This window comes from Malus domestica, chromosome 02 (genome assembly GCF_042453785.1).
Source record: "Malus domestica chromosome 02, GDT2T_hap1".
NCBI classification, from domain to species: domain Eukaryota; kingdom Viridiplantae; phylum Streptophyta; class Magnoliopsida; order Rosales; family Rosaceae; genus Malus; species Malus domestica.
This window is the reverse complement of record NC_091662.1, coordinates 11,727,077-11,744,183: the sequence shown is the minus strand read 5'-3', so window position 1 is coordinate 11,744,183 and position 17,107 is coordinate 11,727,077. Positions and strand designations below refer to the sequence as shown.

Here is a 17,107-nt window from a genome sequence, read left to right as displayed (position 1 = left end):
GTTGAGTGTTTGATTAACTATTATATAAATTGCTGCGAATTTTTTTGAATGACTAAAAATAATAAGATTTTAATGTGATCTTACATTTCCATTTTAATTTTGTCATTGGCAACCGGTTTTTATTTTTTATTTTTTTAAACACGTTTAATGTTATAATTAATAAACTATTATTTTTAAAGAACCATAATTTTAAATCAATCGTTATTTTTATTGTGGTCTTTTTCTTTTCGAACATTAGTGCTGGGTTTTTACCTCTTGAGAATTTCTATGTCGTATGCCACTTGAAAAACAAATTTCGTGGCTTCTGCTGCAATTTTTTTTTACTACGACAAAAATATCAAATGAGTCAGATCAAAGTATGCTTTAATATTATTGAAATTTGGTTTAAACAATGGCTGCACATAGTTGCTTCCATTTTTTTCACCTAATAACAAAGTATGCTCGAGTCTTAATTGAATTTCTTGACTTGTTTGAAATGAAGATATGTAAGAGCAAGTTCATCCCAAGGGGTAGGTTGGCTCAAAGCACAAATGATGGACCGGCACTCCCCAGAAGTCCTCCACCCCATCCTAATAGGCTGGCATCCAGCCAAAGCCAGGCCGTAGGCTGGCCTAAAATGTGCTGAGCAATTAGCTAGCCTCTGTGACGTAAAGTTGGCGTTAGCATGATGTCATAGCACATTGAAATTTTTTTTTCGTCTTGCGAGTGGAAGCACGCGGGCGTAGGCATGCGTTCCCGACAAAAAAAAGGCTATGGGGTCTACCGTTGTAGTCGTGGTAGAGGAGGCGGGGTAGACACCATTTGGCTCGTTCTAGGTCCAATGGCTAGTTTTCTGGATCGTTAGATTTTCAATGGTAAAAAAAATTTGAAAATCATATCCAACGGCTAGTGACGTGGTGATTTCTGAGTCGTTCGATCCAGGGCACAATGGTCAGAATTAGTACCGTTGGCCACGTGTCAACATTTGGGCTGTTGGATTTGAGTCTTTTTCAAATCCAATAGTCCAAATTAATTAACTTAATTAAAATTAAGAAAAATTGTTTTAAAGATACAGAAAAGTAAAAAAAAAAATTTAATTCCTAACCATCATCTTCCACCTTACACCACATTTCAATATTTTTAAAATTTCAATTTACTTTTTTGTGGAAAAAATGGCTACGTGGAAGCTTATCGAAGATGTTACGTTGTGTCAATGCTGGGTTTAAATTACTCATGACTCGCTTATGGGTAATGAGATGGAGTTGCAAGAAATTTGGGTTTTCGAAGGTACTCATTGGTGTACAGGGCTTCGATTGCGGAGCGAAATCGCATCAGGGGCTCAAGAACAGTTGTTTTTCCCATCCTCACTATCTCAACCATTTGATCTACAGATGCTATATATATAAGAATATGTAAGGAAGCCGTGATTTTTTGTTCAGGAAGAAGAGTTAGAACATGAAAAGCATCTTTTTTTTGCACAAAGTATGGACCATGGTTGCAAATAGCACTCATGATTTTGTCGAACAAACTTCGTTGCATTCTAAAACGACATATAAAAATATGTTCAAGGAATACAGTGTAGGGGATAAAATAATATTCCAAGAGATCTTTACCTTCTCTTTCCCTCTTTCTATTAAAGTTTGCGGCGCGTCTAGGTTTGGCTATCTAATCCACAGCTTCCATGACATGACGGGAATGTGAGGCCCTATGCCTTCTATCTTCATCATCCTCATCCTCTTTCATCACGAAAGCCTCATCTCCACCTTCCTCCACATTGAACAATTCTTCCGGTTGTGCCAACAATTTTTTCTGGTGCTCATCAATTTAATACATTCTCCTTGAAAAAGACATTGTAAGAACTCAAGATTTAAAAACGATAAAGAATGATTCTGAGCTAAAAATAAAGGATTGAGTTTGGTGTATGAATGATGATGGATGTAGGGTTTATATGGACAAAAAAAGAAAGGATGATGTTCTAGACAATGCCATGTGGCACTACGTGATTGGTTGAAAATCTGATTGAAATATTGGCTAAACTATTGTAAACAGATATTGACACGTGGCGCATTGGGATTGGTTGAAAATCTTATCGAAAATTTGTCCAAAAAATAGTACGTTCGGATAATGACACATGGCGTGATAAGATTGTTTGAAAATCTGATCGAAATTTTGGCTAAATTATTGTAAACAGATAGTGACATGTGGCGCATCGAGATTGGTTGAAAATGTTATCAGACATCTATCCACAAAATAGAACTTTCGGATAATGACACATGGCGTGACAAGATTGGTTAAAAATCATATTCGAAATTAAAACTATTTTTTTTATTATTTTATAAAAAAATTAATAATATTTTAAATGGGTTGGGTGCCTACACATTTTGTAGGAGTGGAGATTGTTTGTGCCAACATATTTTTTAGACTTTGTGCCACCGCATTTTTTAGGGGTGGAGATGCTTTTAGCCAATTATTGTTCATTAGGTCTATCACTGTTCACTGAGTGGATTAAATGAGCTGGATGTTGGCGCATTTTCTTAGAGCCCTTAGCTGGGCTTTGGGAGGTTGGCGGTTCAAATCCACCCAGATGCTACACTACATTAATTTTCGAACGTTATTTATACAACTATTTTTACCTCATCATCTTGTTAATTTTTGGTCATTGAATTTGTTTGGTTATGACGCGTTGGCCCTTAGTTTGTTTATGGGCTACTCTATTTTCTTTTTGGTCCGCAATTATCTTCGCTCCTCCACTTGTTACCAGGGGATACTGGTAGTATAGTGGATTTTTTATTCTTGTAAATACCATTTAACACCGTATCAAGAAGTAATCGTCTAAAACCATCACGGGGTGGTCCAATGGTTGAGAATGAATTCTAGACTTGTATTGTACACGACACATCCTGGGTTTGATTTCTTGCGCTGGTGAATCATATAATGGTGGCTAGGGGAGGCTGAAATGCCTCTGTAAGTTTTTCTGGCCGTCGGAAAATTGGACTGTCGTGGTCAAGCCACTAGCTAATCATTTTTTTTATAAAACAAGTCATCATCTAAACTATAGAAAAACATATTAATTTTTCCATGCTCGTCCGATTTTTATTTGTTGGAAGATAGGAGTACCTATTTCTAGAGTGCACTTTTGCTTACCGTCTTAAGTTGAGGGTTCGATTTTAATCTATATGTTATACAATTTCAAATGTTGGATTTTATTTTTGGGAGTTCGGATTTTCTTTATGAGGATTTCAGAGACCCGTGAACTGTGTCCGTTCATCGTCCATCATGCGGTCAGAAATTATTTTAAATTTTTTTATTTAAAAACAAACATAAACAATATTTGATAAAAACTGATTGCATGATGTACGTTGAATGGACATGATTTACAAATCTTCAAGATCCTCACCAAAAGGATCCAGAGAGGATCCTGTTGGTATTTTTGGGACAATCAATGGCAGGGGGAGCAAGAAATAGGACTTGGATCTTCTCCTGAGCCCAAAGAAAGGATCCTCCTGATCAAAAGACTTGGGCCGTTGGATGAAAAGTCAACGGCTACAAACAAGGGGGTCCCTTTAAAGTTATAATAATTATAGCTGTTAGATTTTCATCTAACGGTCTAAGACCTTTGGTCAGGAGTATCCTCTCCTTGGGCTCAGGAGAGGATCCAAGTCCCAATAAATATTCTTTTTCTTCTCAAAGGAAGGAGCCAAAGTTTTGTCGTATTGAAAGTGGATTTCTTTGTCGAGTATCTTCAATGGCGACACACGCAAAAACCACATTCGTCTCATTTACTTCTTTTTAACATTTTACAGCTAAATTTCTGAAGAGCTTTTTGACTAACAAAAAATATAAAATACACTACAAATTGAAAAATAGGATTCTTTTGCGCCAATTCTCGTATGTCGTATGTGTGTTTTTATCGTTAGTGACAAAGGAAAGTAATTGATATATTGTTTGACAATTTCTATAGAAACAATATTTGGATATCTGTTTTTAAACAAGCATTACAGAGGATTGGTTTGCATCTTCATAACAAGGTAGAAGGACAAAGACGAAGAGAGTTGGCAATGAGTAGCATTTTCTTTTTATACAAATGGGTGAGAGGATGAAATCAAGCTCGACTGTGGAGGAGCATTTCCACTTTAGTCAATGTGATGGCAATTTTTTGTCTTTGAACAATGCTTATTCAACTCCCCATTTCGGTTTAGTGATCGTTTATTCGTAGATTGTCTTTGTTTTGTTGCTTGGCTTCGTATCCCCTTTAGGACTAGGGATAACTCCGTTGCACGAGATTTAAGCTAAATTAGTAAGAAATGCATTGCAAAATATTAAAAATAAGAACTAGAAAAACTAATTAGATTGCGAGGAATTCTGGAGAATTTGTAAATGACTATTAAAACCTTTTAATGCTCATGATGTAGCGTAAATCTCCTTCTACTCGGAAATTCTTAGTTCAATACATATTTTCATATTAAATGTCTAATTTATATCTTGCTTGTTTTATTAAGTATTAAAGGCTTGTCCTTCATTTTCACTGGCTTTAGATTCTGTCATGCGTTCTACTACTTGTCTATTGGTCTCTGACGTCATGGTTGCAATGTCTCAAATTAATTATAAGACATCATGTGGTAAAACCAAAACACGCAGCTATGCATGATACATTTAAGACCATTGTTCTAAAAATCCCCGCCTAGCATCTAGGCGGCTGGTCACTGTCCCGATTAATGCCTAGGTGTTTGAAAATTAAAAAATGGCGCCTAAACCTACCGCCTAGCCCGCCCAAACCTACCTAGGCACCCGTAGGTTGCAACTCACATAAACAGAAAATAGATAAATTTCATTCATATTAATTTTTTCAATAAATTGTAAGAGACTTGTTGAATACTTATATAAACACACATTATATGTTTGTTCCCCATATTTTTATTATGTTCCAATACTTCATAATATATATGTCATTTTTGTTGTAATTTATATATATTTTAAGTATAAACAGACACTTATTTACACGAAATATAATAAATTTACTTAAATCCGCTTAGTCCGCCTAAGCCCCCGCTTAGCTGTCTAGGTGCTCAACCCGCCGCCCGACTAGCGCCTAGTGTCTTTTAAAACCTTGTTTAAGACACTACCTTTTTAACGTTCTCATTTCATGTAAGTCTCTCTGTCTTTTTGCTTATGACTTTTATTAGAGGAGGTTAGTGTGTGGTGTAAGTGGGAAGTGAAAGTGATGGTGTTAGTTGAACTTTGGCAGTTATTTGTAAGCGGAAGTCGGAAGAGTAGTAGGGCAAGTAGTTGTGGCTTTGAGTTGTTTGGTTGTTGGAATCCATCTGTACCTCTTAATAATATGGAACTGAAAAATGAAGCATTTCGTAAAATTATTTAATCTAAAATAATTGCCAATTTTTCAAGCCATATGTGGTTACAAATTGAGATTGAGATTATCTCTGGAGTGTGACTCCAGAGATTGGAGATTGAGGAACCTGGAGCTTTCAAGAGAGAGGGAGATATTTGAGCGTTGGGAAAGATTGTTTGTAATGTGGACCAATGAAATCAGCTAATGAAAACCGTAAGATTTAAATTGAATGATCCGAATTGCTTGGTCGCATGCTGAAGTGTGAGATCTGAAAAAGATCTTGATCCCACAAACTGTGATCTAAATTGCACCTCAAAAGTGCATTTCACCAAACTTAATGCAAGTGTATTAATCTAGCTAACTTTTTATTTGGTATACTCCATTGAGCTTTGGGTAGTTCCATTGTATCAACTTCAGTGTGGTTATTGGTTTTCATGTATGGAGTGTTCTATATATTTACTTACAATTCATAAACCGTAAACCCTAAACTCTAAACTCAAGAAAAAAAAAAGTTGTCAAACTTTGTTGAACCGGCCCCTCGTAAAAATCGCTGGGTGTGTATTGAAACGCAATGACTTGACCATTGTCTTTGGGTGATGTCATCTTCTTTGAATTTTTCCATCCGTTGCTAATTAATTTTATGACAGATGTGCTTATTTCATAAGTCGAGGTCACATTCCATTTTGGTCCCAACCCTACCAACCTTAGTTTATGTTGGGTAAACTTAAATTAGGTACATAATCATAGTTTATGTTGGGTAAACTTAAATTAGGTACATAATCATATTTCACTACAGCTGAAGCCTTATTCAAAAATCTCTCCTTTATACTTGGCGTTTTATGATGGCATCATCTTGATTAAAAACCCAAATTACATGCTGGGTACCACAATTTATCTCTTCCTGTGGCTTGACATGTAACATGCATGAGTGGACTATGAGATCCCCAGGAGAAAATTTTCATTGTGATCGGACAGAAGTGGTACATCACGTGTTTCTCTATAAGGGGTGAGAAATTTTATTTTTTAAATTATTAACTTTTTAACATAAATACCCAACTATTTGTATAATGACATGTAATATATCATTCCATTTTCAATCATATTGAAAAACCTCTTTAACACGAAGCGCTTTTGACTTGAATTACGTCTTTGACAAAAAGAGGTTTCCACTTTCCAGTCGCTTTTCTTAATTCTTCGCCCATTTATTGGTCATAATAATAATAATAATAATAATAATATGTACGGATATCCCAATTCATAGCAACCAAAGCCTACATTCAACACAGCTGGCCTTTTATCATCATGGGATGGGATGATTAAGTTGTTGATGACGAATTTCAGATTTTTATTTTACATGGTATGTTCTGTATTCGATTTTTATTGCTGGTGAATCATACGATGGTGGTCAGGAAAATACTGAAATGTCTCTATAAATCTTTTCGGCTCCCGAAAGGATGAACTGACGTGGTGAAGCTACCAGCTGATCCCCTATAGATACATATATATTTTTTTTGAAAAAAAATGATATTATCTACACTAAGGAGGAGTGGGTGAGCTTAGTCTCATGGGCTAGCAATGGTTCAAATTCGTCTTTTGACGAAAATCGAACCTACCTCTCACTTATAAGTGAAGAAGAATATTATTAGATCGTAATACTAAATTATAATTATAAATTACAATATAATAATATGTGTGTGTATTACATATATGGTTTTAGTTATTTTATAGGGAACTTTAACGAAAAGCACCTGGTACTGTTCACTTTAACGAAAAACCACATTTTTACACTAAAAAGTCAATCCTGGTACTATTCACTTTACCCTTTATTTTGTCCTTATCATTAAAACTCAAAGTTTTCAAGCCATTTTCATTAGTTTTCCTTATTTTATATTGGTTGATTTTTGGTGTGTTTCATGAGTTATTAAAGAATTATAGGCACAAAATAAAACATAAAAAATAAAGAGGCATTCATCATGATTGCTTAATTTTCAACTACAGTTATCACACACGTTATTTGCGTGATGTAAAAGGAAATTATTGTAGAGAAAAAGATTTATGATTGTCATTTGGGTATGGATAATTGCGGGGATCTGTCATTTTTAAAATAGAAAATTAATGAAAAATGTTTGAAAGTTTTGAGTTTTAATGGTGAAGATAAAATAAAGAGTAAAGTGAATAGTATCATGATTGACTTTTTAGTGTAAAAATGTGGTTTTTCGTTAAAATGAACAGTACATGTAACTTTTTGTTAAAGTTCCATTTTAAAAACCGATGGGGCAGAACGGTAATAGCACTCTTGGCCTGAACCCCATATACTGTACATTTTTATAATATTAAAAGCATATGATTTTTTTTGTAACTTAACACTATAGTCTAGTGATATTTTTCTTCATTTTAAAGTAAAATGTTTCATTCTCGCAAAAAGAGAATTCAAAACCAAATAATTATGGCTAGGCATACCCAAAACCAAACAAGTACTGAAAAAATGATTCAAAATTGTGTAATGACATATACTCTCTAACTAACCTGTTGAAGATTTTAATAATATATTAATATATTCGTGTGGAAGAAGTTGGGTATTTGCCCAACAGTTACTCTTCATCAGATTAAAGCAATGTGACTTTTCCAACTTTGCTAAAAGACATGTATGACTAGTGCATAGTTTACTAACATACATAACCTTTGGTAATTGATGCTTTGCATCAGACATGCGTATTGGGTATATTGTTGTAATATTATATTAATTCAGTTGTATACCGATAAGACATACCCAAAACCAAATGATGTATTTCATGCCGAGTAGGCATATTCAAAACTAAAGGATATGTCTAACGGGTGCAATCTTCCCTATATATTAGTAAATTGGTAGAAGAGAAATTCATTCAGAAATTTATTGTCTACACAATTTCAAAAATTTGTTTCTACATTTCTTGCTCTCTTCTTTCTCTGTCACATTTATACAATTTCTTTCTAGTTATTTCTAAGGGAATATAATTCGGTTTTGCTAATTCAATATTAAATACTTTGTTGTATCCTGGGAGTAATTTGTCAATAACCTTTTAGCAAACTCATTTGAGTGGGGGCAAATAACACTTTAAGGAAACGATTCAAGTCGTACCTTAAAGTCACCATTTGGATTATTCTCTATATTTATACATTTACTCTAACATAACTTACCTAAACTCAAGTTTCATTTTTTTTCTTTTGCATTTCTGTCATTCTCTTTCATTGTCTCTTTGTATCTTTCTCTTCATATAACGATATATTTACATAAAAAGAGCTAGAGGATGATTTGATATCGAACAAAACGAAGCGAGAAAAAATTCTGTTTCTTTCTTTTCATTTGAATGCGAATTTGCCTGTAAAAATGTTCTCCCTCCACTATAAACGGCGATCTATACAATAGAATAATTCCAAGAAATATCACATGGTTCTTAGTACAAGGACAATAAATTATTACATGGTAAGTAACGTTTCTAGAAACTCTTAGGAATATGTCTAAATAAGTAAAGAAAATGAACACTAATAGGTATCTCATAAAAGAAAACACAGTAAAGGTAGTAGTGTCGCAAACAATTAATAATATGGCACTTTATAAATTCATTCAAACAAAAAAAAAAAAAAAAAAAAAAATTCACCATCAAAATTGAGTCGATCACAACTATATATCAAAGTCGTCACAAGTACATACATCTTTCTCGCATTTATGTGAGTTGAGCATAAAATTTGCTCCAACCAAGGAGGCTACCAACAACCAAACCTTTTTTTTATACAACATTATATAAATACTAAGGAGTGAGAGAATAATTTAGTATTGAATTCACTATTCATGAAATTCAAACTTAAAAATGAAATTTTAACGAAAAACTCTAGGTACTGTTCACTTTAATGAAAAATCACATTTTTATATTAAAAAGTCAATTATGATACTATTCACTTTACCCTTATTATTCTTATCATTAAAACTTAAAGTTTTAAAATCTTTTTCATTAGTTTTTATTATTTTAAAATGATAACCTTTTTGCTTTTAGGTACATGAATAAATATTTGTATCTACCACCTCCTTTCCTCATTTCAGTCGTGCAATACCACTATGGGTCCATTAAATTTTATTATAATATTTTCTGGCAGATACCCCTATTTTTTCTATTTCTGATAGAGAAAAAACTCCGTTCACATAGACAAATCACGAAAACAACCGTTCCTTGTACAACCGAAGAAATAAGCAGTCCGAGCAAAACTTGAAAATTTAATCCTCTCAAATATGACTATCAGAAACAATTAGGCCATGATGAGCAAAAGCATCCGTAATAAAATTTTACTAACGAAAGATATGGTTCCACCTGATCCTGGTTAACTATGAATCCAACCAACTGATGCCACCAATGATGAAAAGAAGGTTCCAGGGGACACCACAAAAACCTTGAACCTCTGATCCTTTGCAAGATCATGTATAATTTCTGGGAATTGTTATTAATACTCCAAAAATCTCATTCTACATTCCAAACTTTCTATACTAGGAAAGAAAAATACACTTGTGAGGAGTGTAGAATGAGATTTTTGGAATTCCAATAACACTTCCCTAATTTTTTAAGAAATGATAACCCTGCTCTATTATTCTCTTCTTACACACATTTTTTATTACCGATTGCCGAATTAAATAAATTAAACGAAAATAACGAAAATAATTAAATAAATAGAAAATAAACGTGGTAACATTCACAAGAGAATGACGATCCTCGCCGAATCCTGTTTGTGAGGATCTCGGGGATCCTCCAATCACATTCGTTCATCGTATATTATGCGGTTAGTTTTTGTCAGGTACTATTTATATTCAATTTTAAATAAAAAAATTTATAATAATTTTTTATCACACCATGTATAATGAATAAATGTGATTGAAGGATCTATGGAATCCTCACAAAGAGGATCCGTTCACAGGATAATAAATGAACATATAATAAGAAATAAATAAATAAATAAATATATGAATAAAACAAAAAACAGAGGGGAAAATAAATATGAATGAGAAATGAATGGAGAAAGAAGCAATGGAGGTAGGTAGTCCCCACTTTGATAAAGTCAGTGGCAGTCGCAGACCTTGACATCCAAAAAGTAGCCAACTTTGGTGTTCTCGACTCTCACACATCACCACGCCAATTTCCTCCCAGAATTATATAAATCCCAACCATTAATCCCTTCACAATTTCAATCCCCTTCTCCTTCCCATTGCTCTCAATCCTCCTCTCGTTCGGTAAATCCCAGTAAATGCCACCCCCTAAAACGTCAAGAATCAACATCATCTAACCAAACACATTCTCTCTCTCTCTCTCTCTAGAACATTTTTAATTGCCGTAAAAGTCTTAAGCACAAAGCTACCTATTGCTTCCCCCTCCCCCACAGGGATCTCTCATTTTACTCTCTCTCTCTCATCAACCCAAAGGTACGTGCAAAGGTATTCGTTTCCTTCTGTTCCCAACAATAAAGATGAGATTTTTCAGCTGCTTTTGTAAATTACACAGCTGCCCAAGAATTACCCCGTTAGCTATTTTTGTATTTTATCATGTTTTTGTGATTTTTTAGTGGATCTGTCACTCCCAAATGATTATCCAATGATTGTAGCTACACCCCTTTTGTCCATTTCTCCAAATGGATCTTGTATGATTTTACCTGATTGTGTTACAAATCATTAGTTTTTGGTGAAAGATTGGGTTGGAAATTAGTGTGGTCGTTTTTACCTTGTGGGAGTTGACCAAATGTGAAACTAGCTGCTGTTGTTAAATATTTGGTGAATTTAGATTGAACTTGAAGATCATGTAATTTTCAATGCTTTTGATTTTTTACTAGGAAGAAGTGGGTGAATTTTTCTTTCTTCAGTTGTTGTATAATTGTATTTGAAAGAGGAATGTTTTAAACTATATTATTTTTTAACATTTTATTTACCATTGTTATGGACTGCAGGTTGAAAAGTGAAGTAAATTGGTGAGCAACATGTATCTTCTGAGAAGACAATCTCAAAAACCAACCCCTGAGGATGATTCTGCACAAAAAGATGCAAAGGTAACAAATTTAGTTACTTTTCTGGTTTGTAGTAATATCAAAAGTGTACAACTGGCAATCCAAAGGGGTTGTGTATCTCAAGTAAATCGGTCTGCCTCTCCGGCGTACACATGATCGTAATTGTTAAGTCGGCCAAAAATATTAAAGCTTACCTTCCAATTTTGATGGAAAAACAAAGCAGTGTGCAATATAGAAATCTGACGTTGAATGACATGAATGTACATTCAGGTCAAAGAACTCAGGGCAGCGCTTGGCCCCCTGTCTGGACGCAATTTGAAGTACTGCACCGATGGATGCCTTCGGAGATATTTGGAAGCTCGAAGCTGGAATCTTGAGAAGGCGAAGAAAATGGTTGAAGAGACACTGAAGTGGAGGGCAGCTTATAAGCCTGAAGAAACCCGTTGGGTAAGTTGGATGAACTTTTATGATATTCACAAACTAGAAATAGATATATTTGTAGGTTGTTTATTTCTCTTGATATGTTGGTAATTCTGCTTGAGCATAAACTGATCAACTTTTGAGTTTGTATATTTTGTTTTCATCAAATATATGGCAGAATCAAAACTTAATATGGACTCAGATGGTGTTCTCCAACCACATTGCGTGTGAATTGTGTTCATTTAATTAATTCATTTGCATCATCTGCAGCTTACTTCTGTGCATTGCACAGGCTATCGCCCGTCATACTTATTGATGATTAATTCTAGTTCACTAGGAAAATTTTCAATTCACTATTTGGGTTTGATTTAAGTTTGTACTCACCACTGAAACATGTCATTGTTCAGCATGAAATAGCGCATGAAGGTGAGACTGGCAAAGTATTTAGAGCCAAGTTCCACGATCGACTTGGCAGGAGTGTGCTTATAATGAGGCCAGCACAGCAGGTCCGTAGTAGGCTATCCTCCCCACCCCCTAAAACATGGTTACACTTTCAGTAAGCTTATAGTTAATAGATTTAACTCAATTCTCTTTCTTTTTCGTTTTTTATTTCTTCTTTCAGAACACAAACTCGCCCGAAGATAATATCCGCCATTTAGTCTATCTTATAGAAAATGGTATCCTCAACCTTCCCGAAGGTCAAGAACAGATGTCATGGTTGGTAGACTTCACTGGATTCTCAATCAACACCAATGTCACTGTCAAGACAGCCCGGGATATTATTAACATTCTACAGAACCATTACCCCGAGAGGCTTGCGGTTGCATTTCTATATAACCCACCAAGAATTTTTCAGGCATTCTGGAAGGTATGAACTTTTCATGGCAATTTTTTAAGTTGTTATTGACACGGATATTCCCACACCATACTTCTTCAACTGAATTTGAAGCATCAGTATTCCAACTTTCATTTTTCAGAATATAAAAGTTTGGTTAGTAGAACTTCAACTGGAAGGGAATTTAGTGAGGGTTCATTGGGATTATTGTAGTATCCTTCATTTTCATTTTTTATCCTGCCATTATAAAAATATCAAACATGGTTCTTCGAGCTTTGTCCGATGTAAATCCAAAAACTTCATTTTTGATATGATCTGGCATTGGTTATAGTTTGAGTTCGCTTACATTATATTTAGTGGTACAACATTTGTAGCTTAGCAACTATATCTGTCATTTGATGATCTTCCTGTTGCCTTTCACTTCTGTAGGCTGTCAAGTACTTCCTGGATGCCAAGACCTTTCAGAAGGTGAAGTTTGTATACCCGAAAGGTAAAGAAAGTGTGGAGCTCATGAAGACATTCTTTGATGCTGAAAATCTTCCGAGCGAGTTTGGGGGACAAGCCACCCTAAAGTATAACCACGAGGAGTTTTCACGAATGATGGCGGAGGATGATGTGAAAACTGCCAAGTTCTGGGGATTTGATAAGAAGCCTTTCCATATAACAAATGGGCATTCTGGAGCAGAGGTGGCACCGGAGCCTCTCCCCGTTGCACCTGTGGCTAGCTGATTACCCTGGCCGGCCCGGTGGAGTATAGTAAGAATTTAAAGAGTTATACAATGAGTACAAGCTGTCTTTAGTTTTGAATTCGGAATGAGGCCTGGGAGGGGTTTGTGGTTCAGTTCCTCGTTGCGGGTTAATAAGCATTTGTACTACTGTACTTAACTGCTAAATACGGGGGAGATCGATAACCTCTGAGTTGTATTTCTGACGTTCTCGACTTAAACGTACAGTGTGATGTTTTTCTATCTTTTTAATGGGTTTTTATTCTCTTGGTTACTTCATATACATTCCAATTGCTGCAACATTTCACATCCCTCACAAGGCAAAGTTCACTTGTCGATAGTATGCCAGTGCCTTACAATGTGACTTGCCAGGTATCAACGTGGCAACGTTGACATTGAAATAGCAGGTCGTAAAAGTATAATTCAAATGGTTAAGAGCGTTTATTTTCACTCCCGAAGTCCAAACTAACCATTCGCCTAAGAGGCTTTACTTACTTTCTGATTGCCCCGAGTATGAACCACGATGCAAGGCAAGACCTCTTAAGGGAAACAAACAAGGCAAGGCCTACAACTGACGAACCACCACCTTGTGGGCTGGTTTGGTATTGCTGTCATTTGGAAAGAAATTGCTTCTGCTGTGTTATGAGAATAAGCAACTGTGAAATAAAGCGGCAGAGTGTTTGGTAAACTTTTTTGTAAAAGTGTTTTCGAAAAAAAAAAGCAGTATTATAGTGTTTGATACTTTTATGTAAAATAGATGTGAAAAAAAAATGGTTTTTCAAAGATGGGTTTTGCAGCTTTGTGTTTTTGGTTTTTTTTCATCCAAAACTGTGAAAAAAAAGCTGAAGCTGAATGTTTACCAAACATAAAAAAACTCCTAGCTTTTTTTGATAGCCACTTTTTTCAAAATCACCCCAGTACCAAACCAGGATTGAAACGCATGGCTGCATCTCCAGCTGAATCTTTTATTCATAAGCTGATGAAATTCAAGATTATGCAACTGGTTGCCCACAAACCACATTAGATATTATTACACAAATCCAAACACAGCCTACAGACAAGGTGCAGAGCTTACTAGATGACTTCTTTCTTTTTTGATTACCTTCCTCGCGTATGCATAAGACCGAATCCATTTGATTTTTAAAAAGCATTACTGATTATTAAATCTTTTTTAATTCCACTCAATTCATATACTTCCATTTCTCTCAATCCAGGAGTTCTTTTATTATTTCTTTTATAAACAGAATGTTTTTAATGATCCATTTTTTTGGTTTTTTTTGAGACATTTAGAAACAATTTTGTTTGCAGCTGAATTTCATGTAGATATAACAAGGCCACTGACCGCAAAGCAACTCCATTTGATAAGAGACAAACATGCCAAGTAATATTACAACAAAACAAGTTCTTATAGCATATGTATTACTGATGTTTCTTCTGTACAGTGGGTTTTGAGCTATGAAGTTTACTTGGTCAGAGTTCGTTGGAATACAGGCACTCGTCCACAAGTTGGCGAAGGTTGGGGTTCTCCAAGGCAGCAGCAACTCTTTCTTTATCATTCAACTGCTTGTTAACTAGGAAAATGGAAAGAAACAAATTTTAAATCTCACATGTCAAAATGCAATGAAGAAAAGTTACTTCTCGCACACTGGAAATTGACAAACTACTATTGATGCATTCTTGATACTTGACATGCTATCAATGACAGCCAAGATAGGTGTCATTGATGGATCATGTGTATCTGAGCAAAAACATCTCGAGGCACCAAAAATCGGTTTGGTAAGTGGTAACGTTTATCTCAAAACCACTTAGAGATGTAACCAAATCCTTTCTATTCTAGCGTAAAGACATTAAGCGAAATGAGTGGGTTGAATACCAATCTAACAACCATTGGTCCAACAATTCCCTAGGCACAAAACAAAGTTACAACAATTCTCTAGGCACAATACAAAGTTACAATCATTCCAACAATTCCTTAGGTACTTCACAACAGCTGTTTCCAGAAGACGATATCGTGATAAGATTTCTTAGTCATTATTTGATTCGAACAGGGGAAACGAGATTACCTGATTCTTCATCTGCATGAGATCCTGGAGATACTTTAATGTCAACCTGTTGTAATGCATCATCAAACACATGGTTAAGCAAATAGATAAACAATTACAATATGGAAAGATAACCACCTGATGAAGTCTTGTATAATGTGATTTCTCATTACCATTTCAGACTTATTTCTCAACATACACCAATTGCTCAAAGAAAAATCTTGATTTGTAATTGCTTCTAGGTCAAAATATGCGGTCAATTATGTGTTGATAAGGGGATCAAAAGATGCTAAAGATCAAATGCGGAAGACTGCTAGTGCAAGGGAGAGAGTTGAGCAACTCCAAATGGGGGGATAGCTAAGTTGGCGGTCACAACTCACAAGGGAGTATAATTTGTAAAAACCCCAGGGTAGATTCTCTGTGAACCCTCTCAAAAAATGGAGGGAAAGCTATGGGGTCTATGACATATGAGAGAGACTACGAATAGCTGGAGTAGTGCCGGGTAAGCAACATTTTCTAATCACATTACAAGCCAATTTACACACGATCGTAATCATCTTTGGAATGTAACAAGTACACATCAACTATTGCATTACGCAACTAGCATGATAATTCAACGCGAATTATACAAGCGAGTTTCATCTAGCAGCGTGAGTGTTTGCACTAAACAGCATCAAATATTGGTCCTCGTTGCAACTACAGCCATTGGTATTCTATACTCCGAAGCACCACAGAATTTTCGCATAACAAAAACAGGACGCGGAGAATAAATTAATCGCTTGATACTCAATGCACCAAAATCTCTAACATAGCAAACTGACGGACCTTGTAATGAGGAGGGAAGCAATGTTTCAGTTTAACTCTCAGGCACAGACCTATCACTGTTGCCATACTGCAATGCTGAATCGTCGGCGTAAAAGTTATCCTTCAATCAAATTTCAAAAAAATAAAATAAAAAATAAAGATCAAAACTTTGGTGATTTCTTTAAAAACCCAGAATCCAAATTACCAGAAAAAAGAAAAATTGAAGCTGAAAATTGAGAAATGATACTCACAGAATACGGCCGAGCTTGTCATCCACGGTGACCGACTCCTCCGAAAGCACGCTGAGCTGCTCTAACGAGTAGGGGTGCTCCGGATCTCTTATATCCCTCACGAAATTTGCAATTTCCAGTCAAAGATAGCAAATTTCAGCAAAATTTCACATAATTAAATAAAATAAAAAAAGAAAAAAAAAGAAAGGCGGTAAGAGATGGAATGGGAAAGGATATCATAGATATCGAGAGGATCGACGGCGTCGTCGGCGTGGAGATCTTCGGTGCGAGCAACCCTTTCCTTCTTAGCGTGGACCACGGGGTTGGCATTGATCAGACCCAACGTCATCTTCTTCTTCCTTCTCTTTACAAGCTCACACTCCAGTCCAAGTCTTTTATTTTATCTACTTCACCAACCACCTTTACCTACCTGGTCACGAGCTCTAGCTTTTTTTTTTTTTTTTTTTTTTTTTTTCTTTTTTAATGAGCACAACTAATAGCAAGTCATAATTATTCATTTTTATTCATTTTTTTGAAAGATCGAAAAACTTACCGAAACATTTCAGTTTTTTTTTTTTTTTCAGACCTGAGGGGTTATTTATTTATTTTTGTACTATTAGTCTATTAGTTACTTTTTTATATAACAAGTAATTAAAAATAAGCCACGTGTCCCACTTAGAAGTCTTACGTCAATCGGTTGTCACTTC

The 17,107-nt window shown here is 35.2% G+C and overlaps 2 protein-coding genes across 5 annotated transcripts; one reads left to right on the top strand and one right to left on the bottom strand.

Moving 5' to 3' along the window:
• Positions 1 to 10,376: 10,376 nt before the first annotated feature.
• LOC114820463 (uncharacterized) lies at positions 10,377 to 13,603 on the top strand. 3 transcript variants are annotated; one of them, XM_029091123.2, is made up of 6 exons: positions 10,377 to 10,769; positions 11,288 to 11,386; positions 11,615 to 11,791; positions 12,172 to 12,270; positions 12,387 to 12,632; positions 13,029 to 13,603. In XM_029091123.2, exons 2-6 carry the CDS (start codon positions 11,318 to 11,320, stop codon positions 13,326 to 13,328), a joined length of 891 nt encoding a protein of 296 aa, XP_028946956.1. In that variant the 5' UTR covers positions 10,377 to 10,769; positions 11,288 to 11,317; the 3' UTR covers positions 13,329 to 13,603. The 3 variants fall into 3 exon arrangements, with proteins under 3 accessions (XP_028946956.1, XP_028946959.1, XP_070664625.1); XM_029091126.2 differs by having other exon boundaries at positions 10,397 to 10,781; XM_070808524.1 differs by lacking the exon at positions 10,377 to 10,769 and adding an exon at positions 10,838 to 11,142.
• Positions 13,604 to 14,662: 1,059 nt separating this feature from the next.
• Positions 14,663 to 16,849, bottom strand: LOC114819256 (protein AE7-like 1). 2 transcript variants are annotated; one of them, XM_029091116.2, is made up of 5 exons: positions 16,638 to 16,834; positions 16,422 to 16,527; positions 16,192 to 16,291; positions 15,388 to 15,433; positions 14,663 to 14,895 (listed from the first exon to the last, which is right to left on the bottom strand). In XM_029091116.2, the coding sequence occupies exons 1-5, from the start codon at positions 16,747 to 16,749 to the stop codon at positions 14,795 to 14,797; spliced, it is 465 nt and encodes a 154-aa protein (XP_028946949.1). In that variant the 5' UTR covers positions 16,750 to 16,834; the 3' UTR covers positions 14,663 to 14,794. The 2 variants fall into 2 exon arrangements, with proteins under 2 accessions (XP_028946949.1, XP_028946954.1); XM_029091121.2 differs by lacking the exons at positions 14,663 to 14,895; positions 15,388 to 15,433 and adding an exon at positions 15,851 to 16,115 and having other exon boundaries at positions 16,176 to 16,291; positions 16,638 to 16,849.
• Between the last annotated feature and the right edge of the window lie 258 nt (positions 16,850 to 17,107).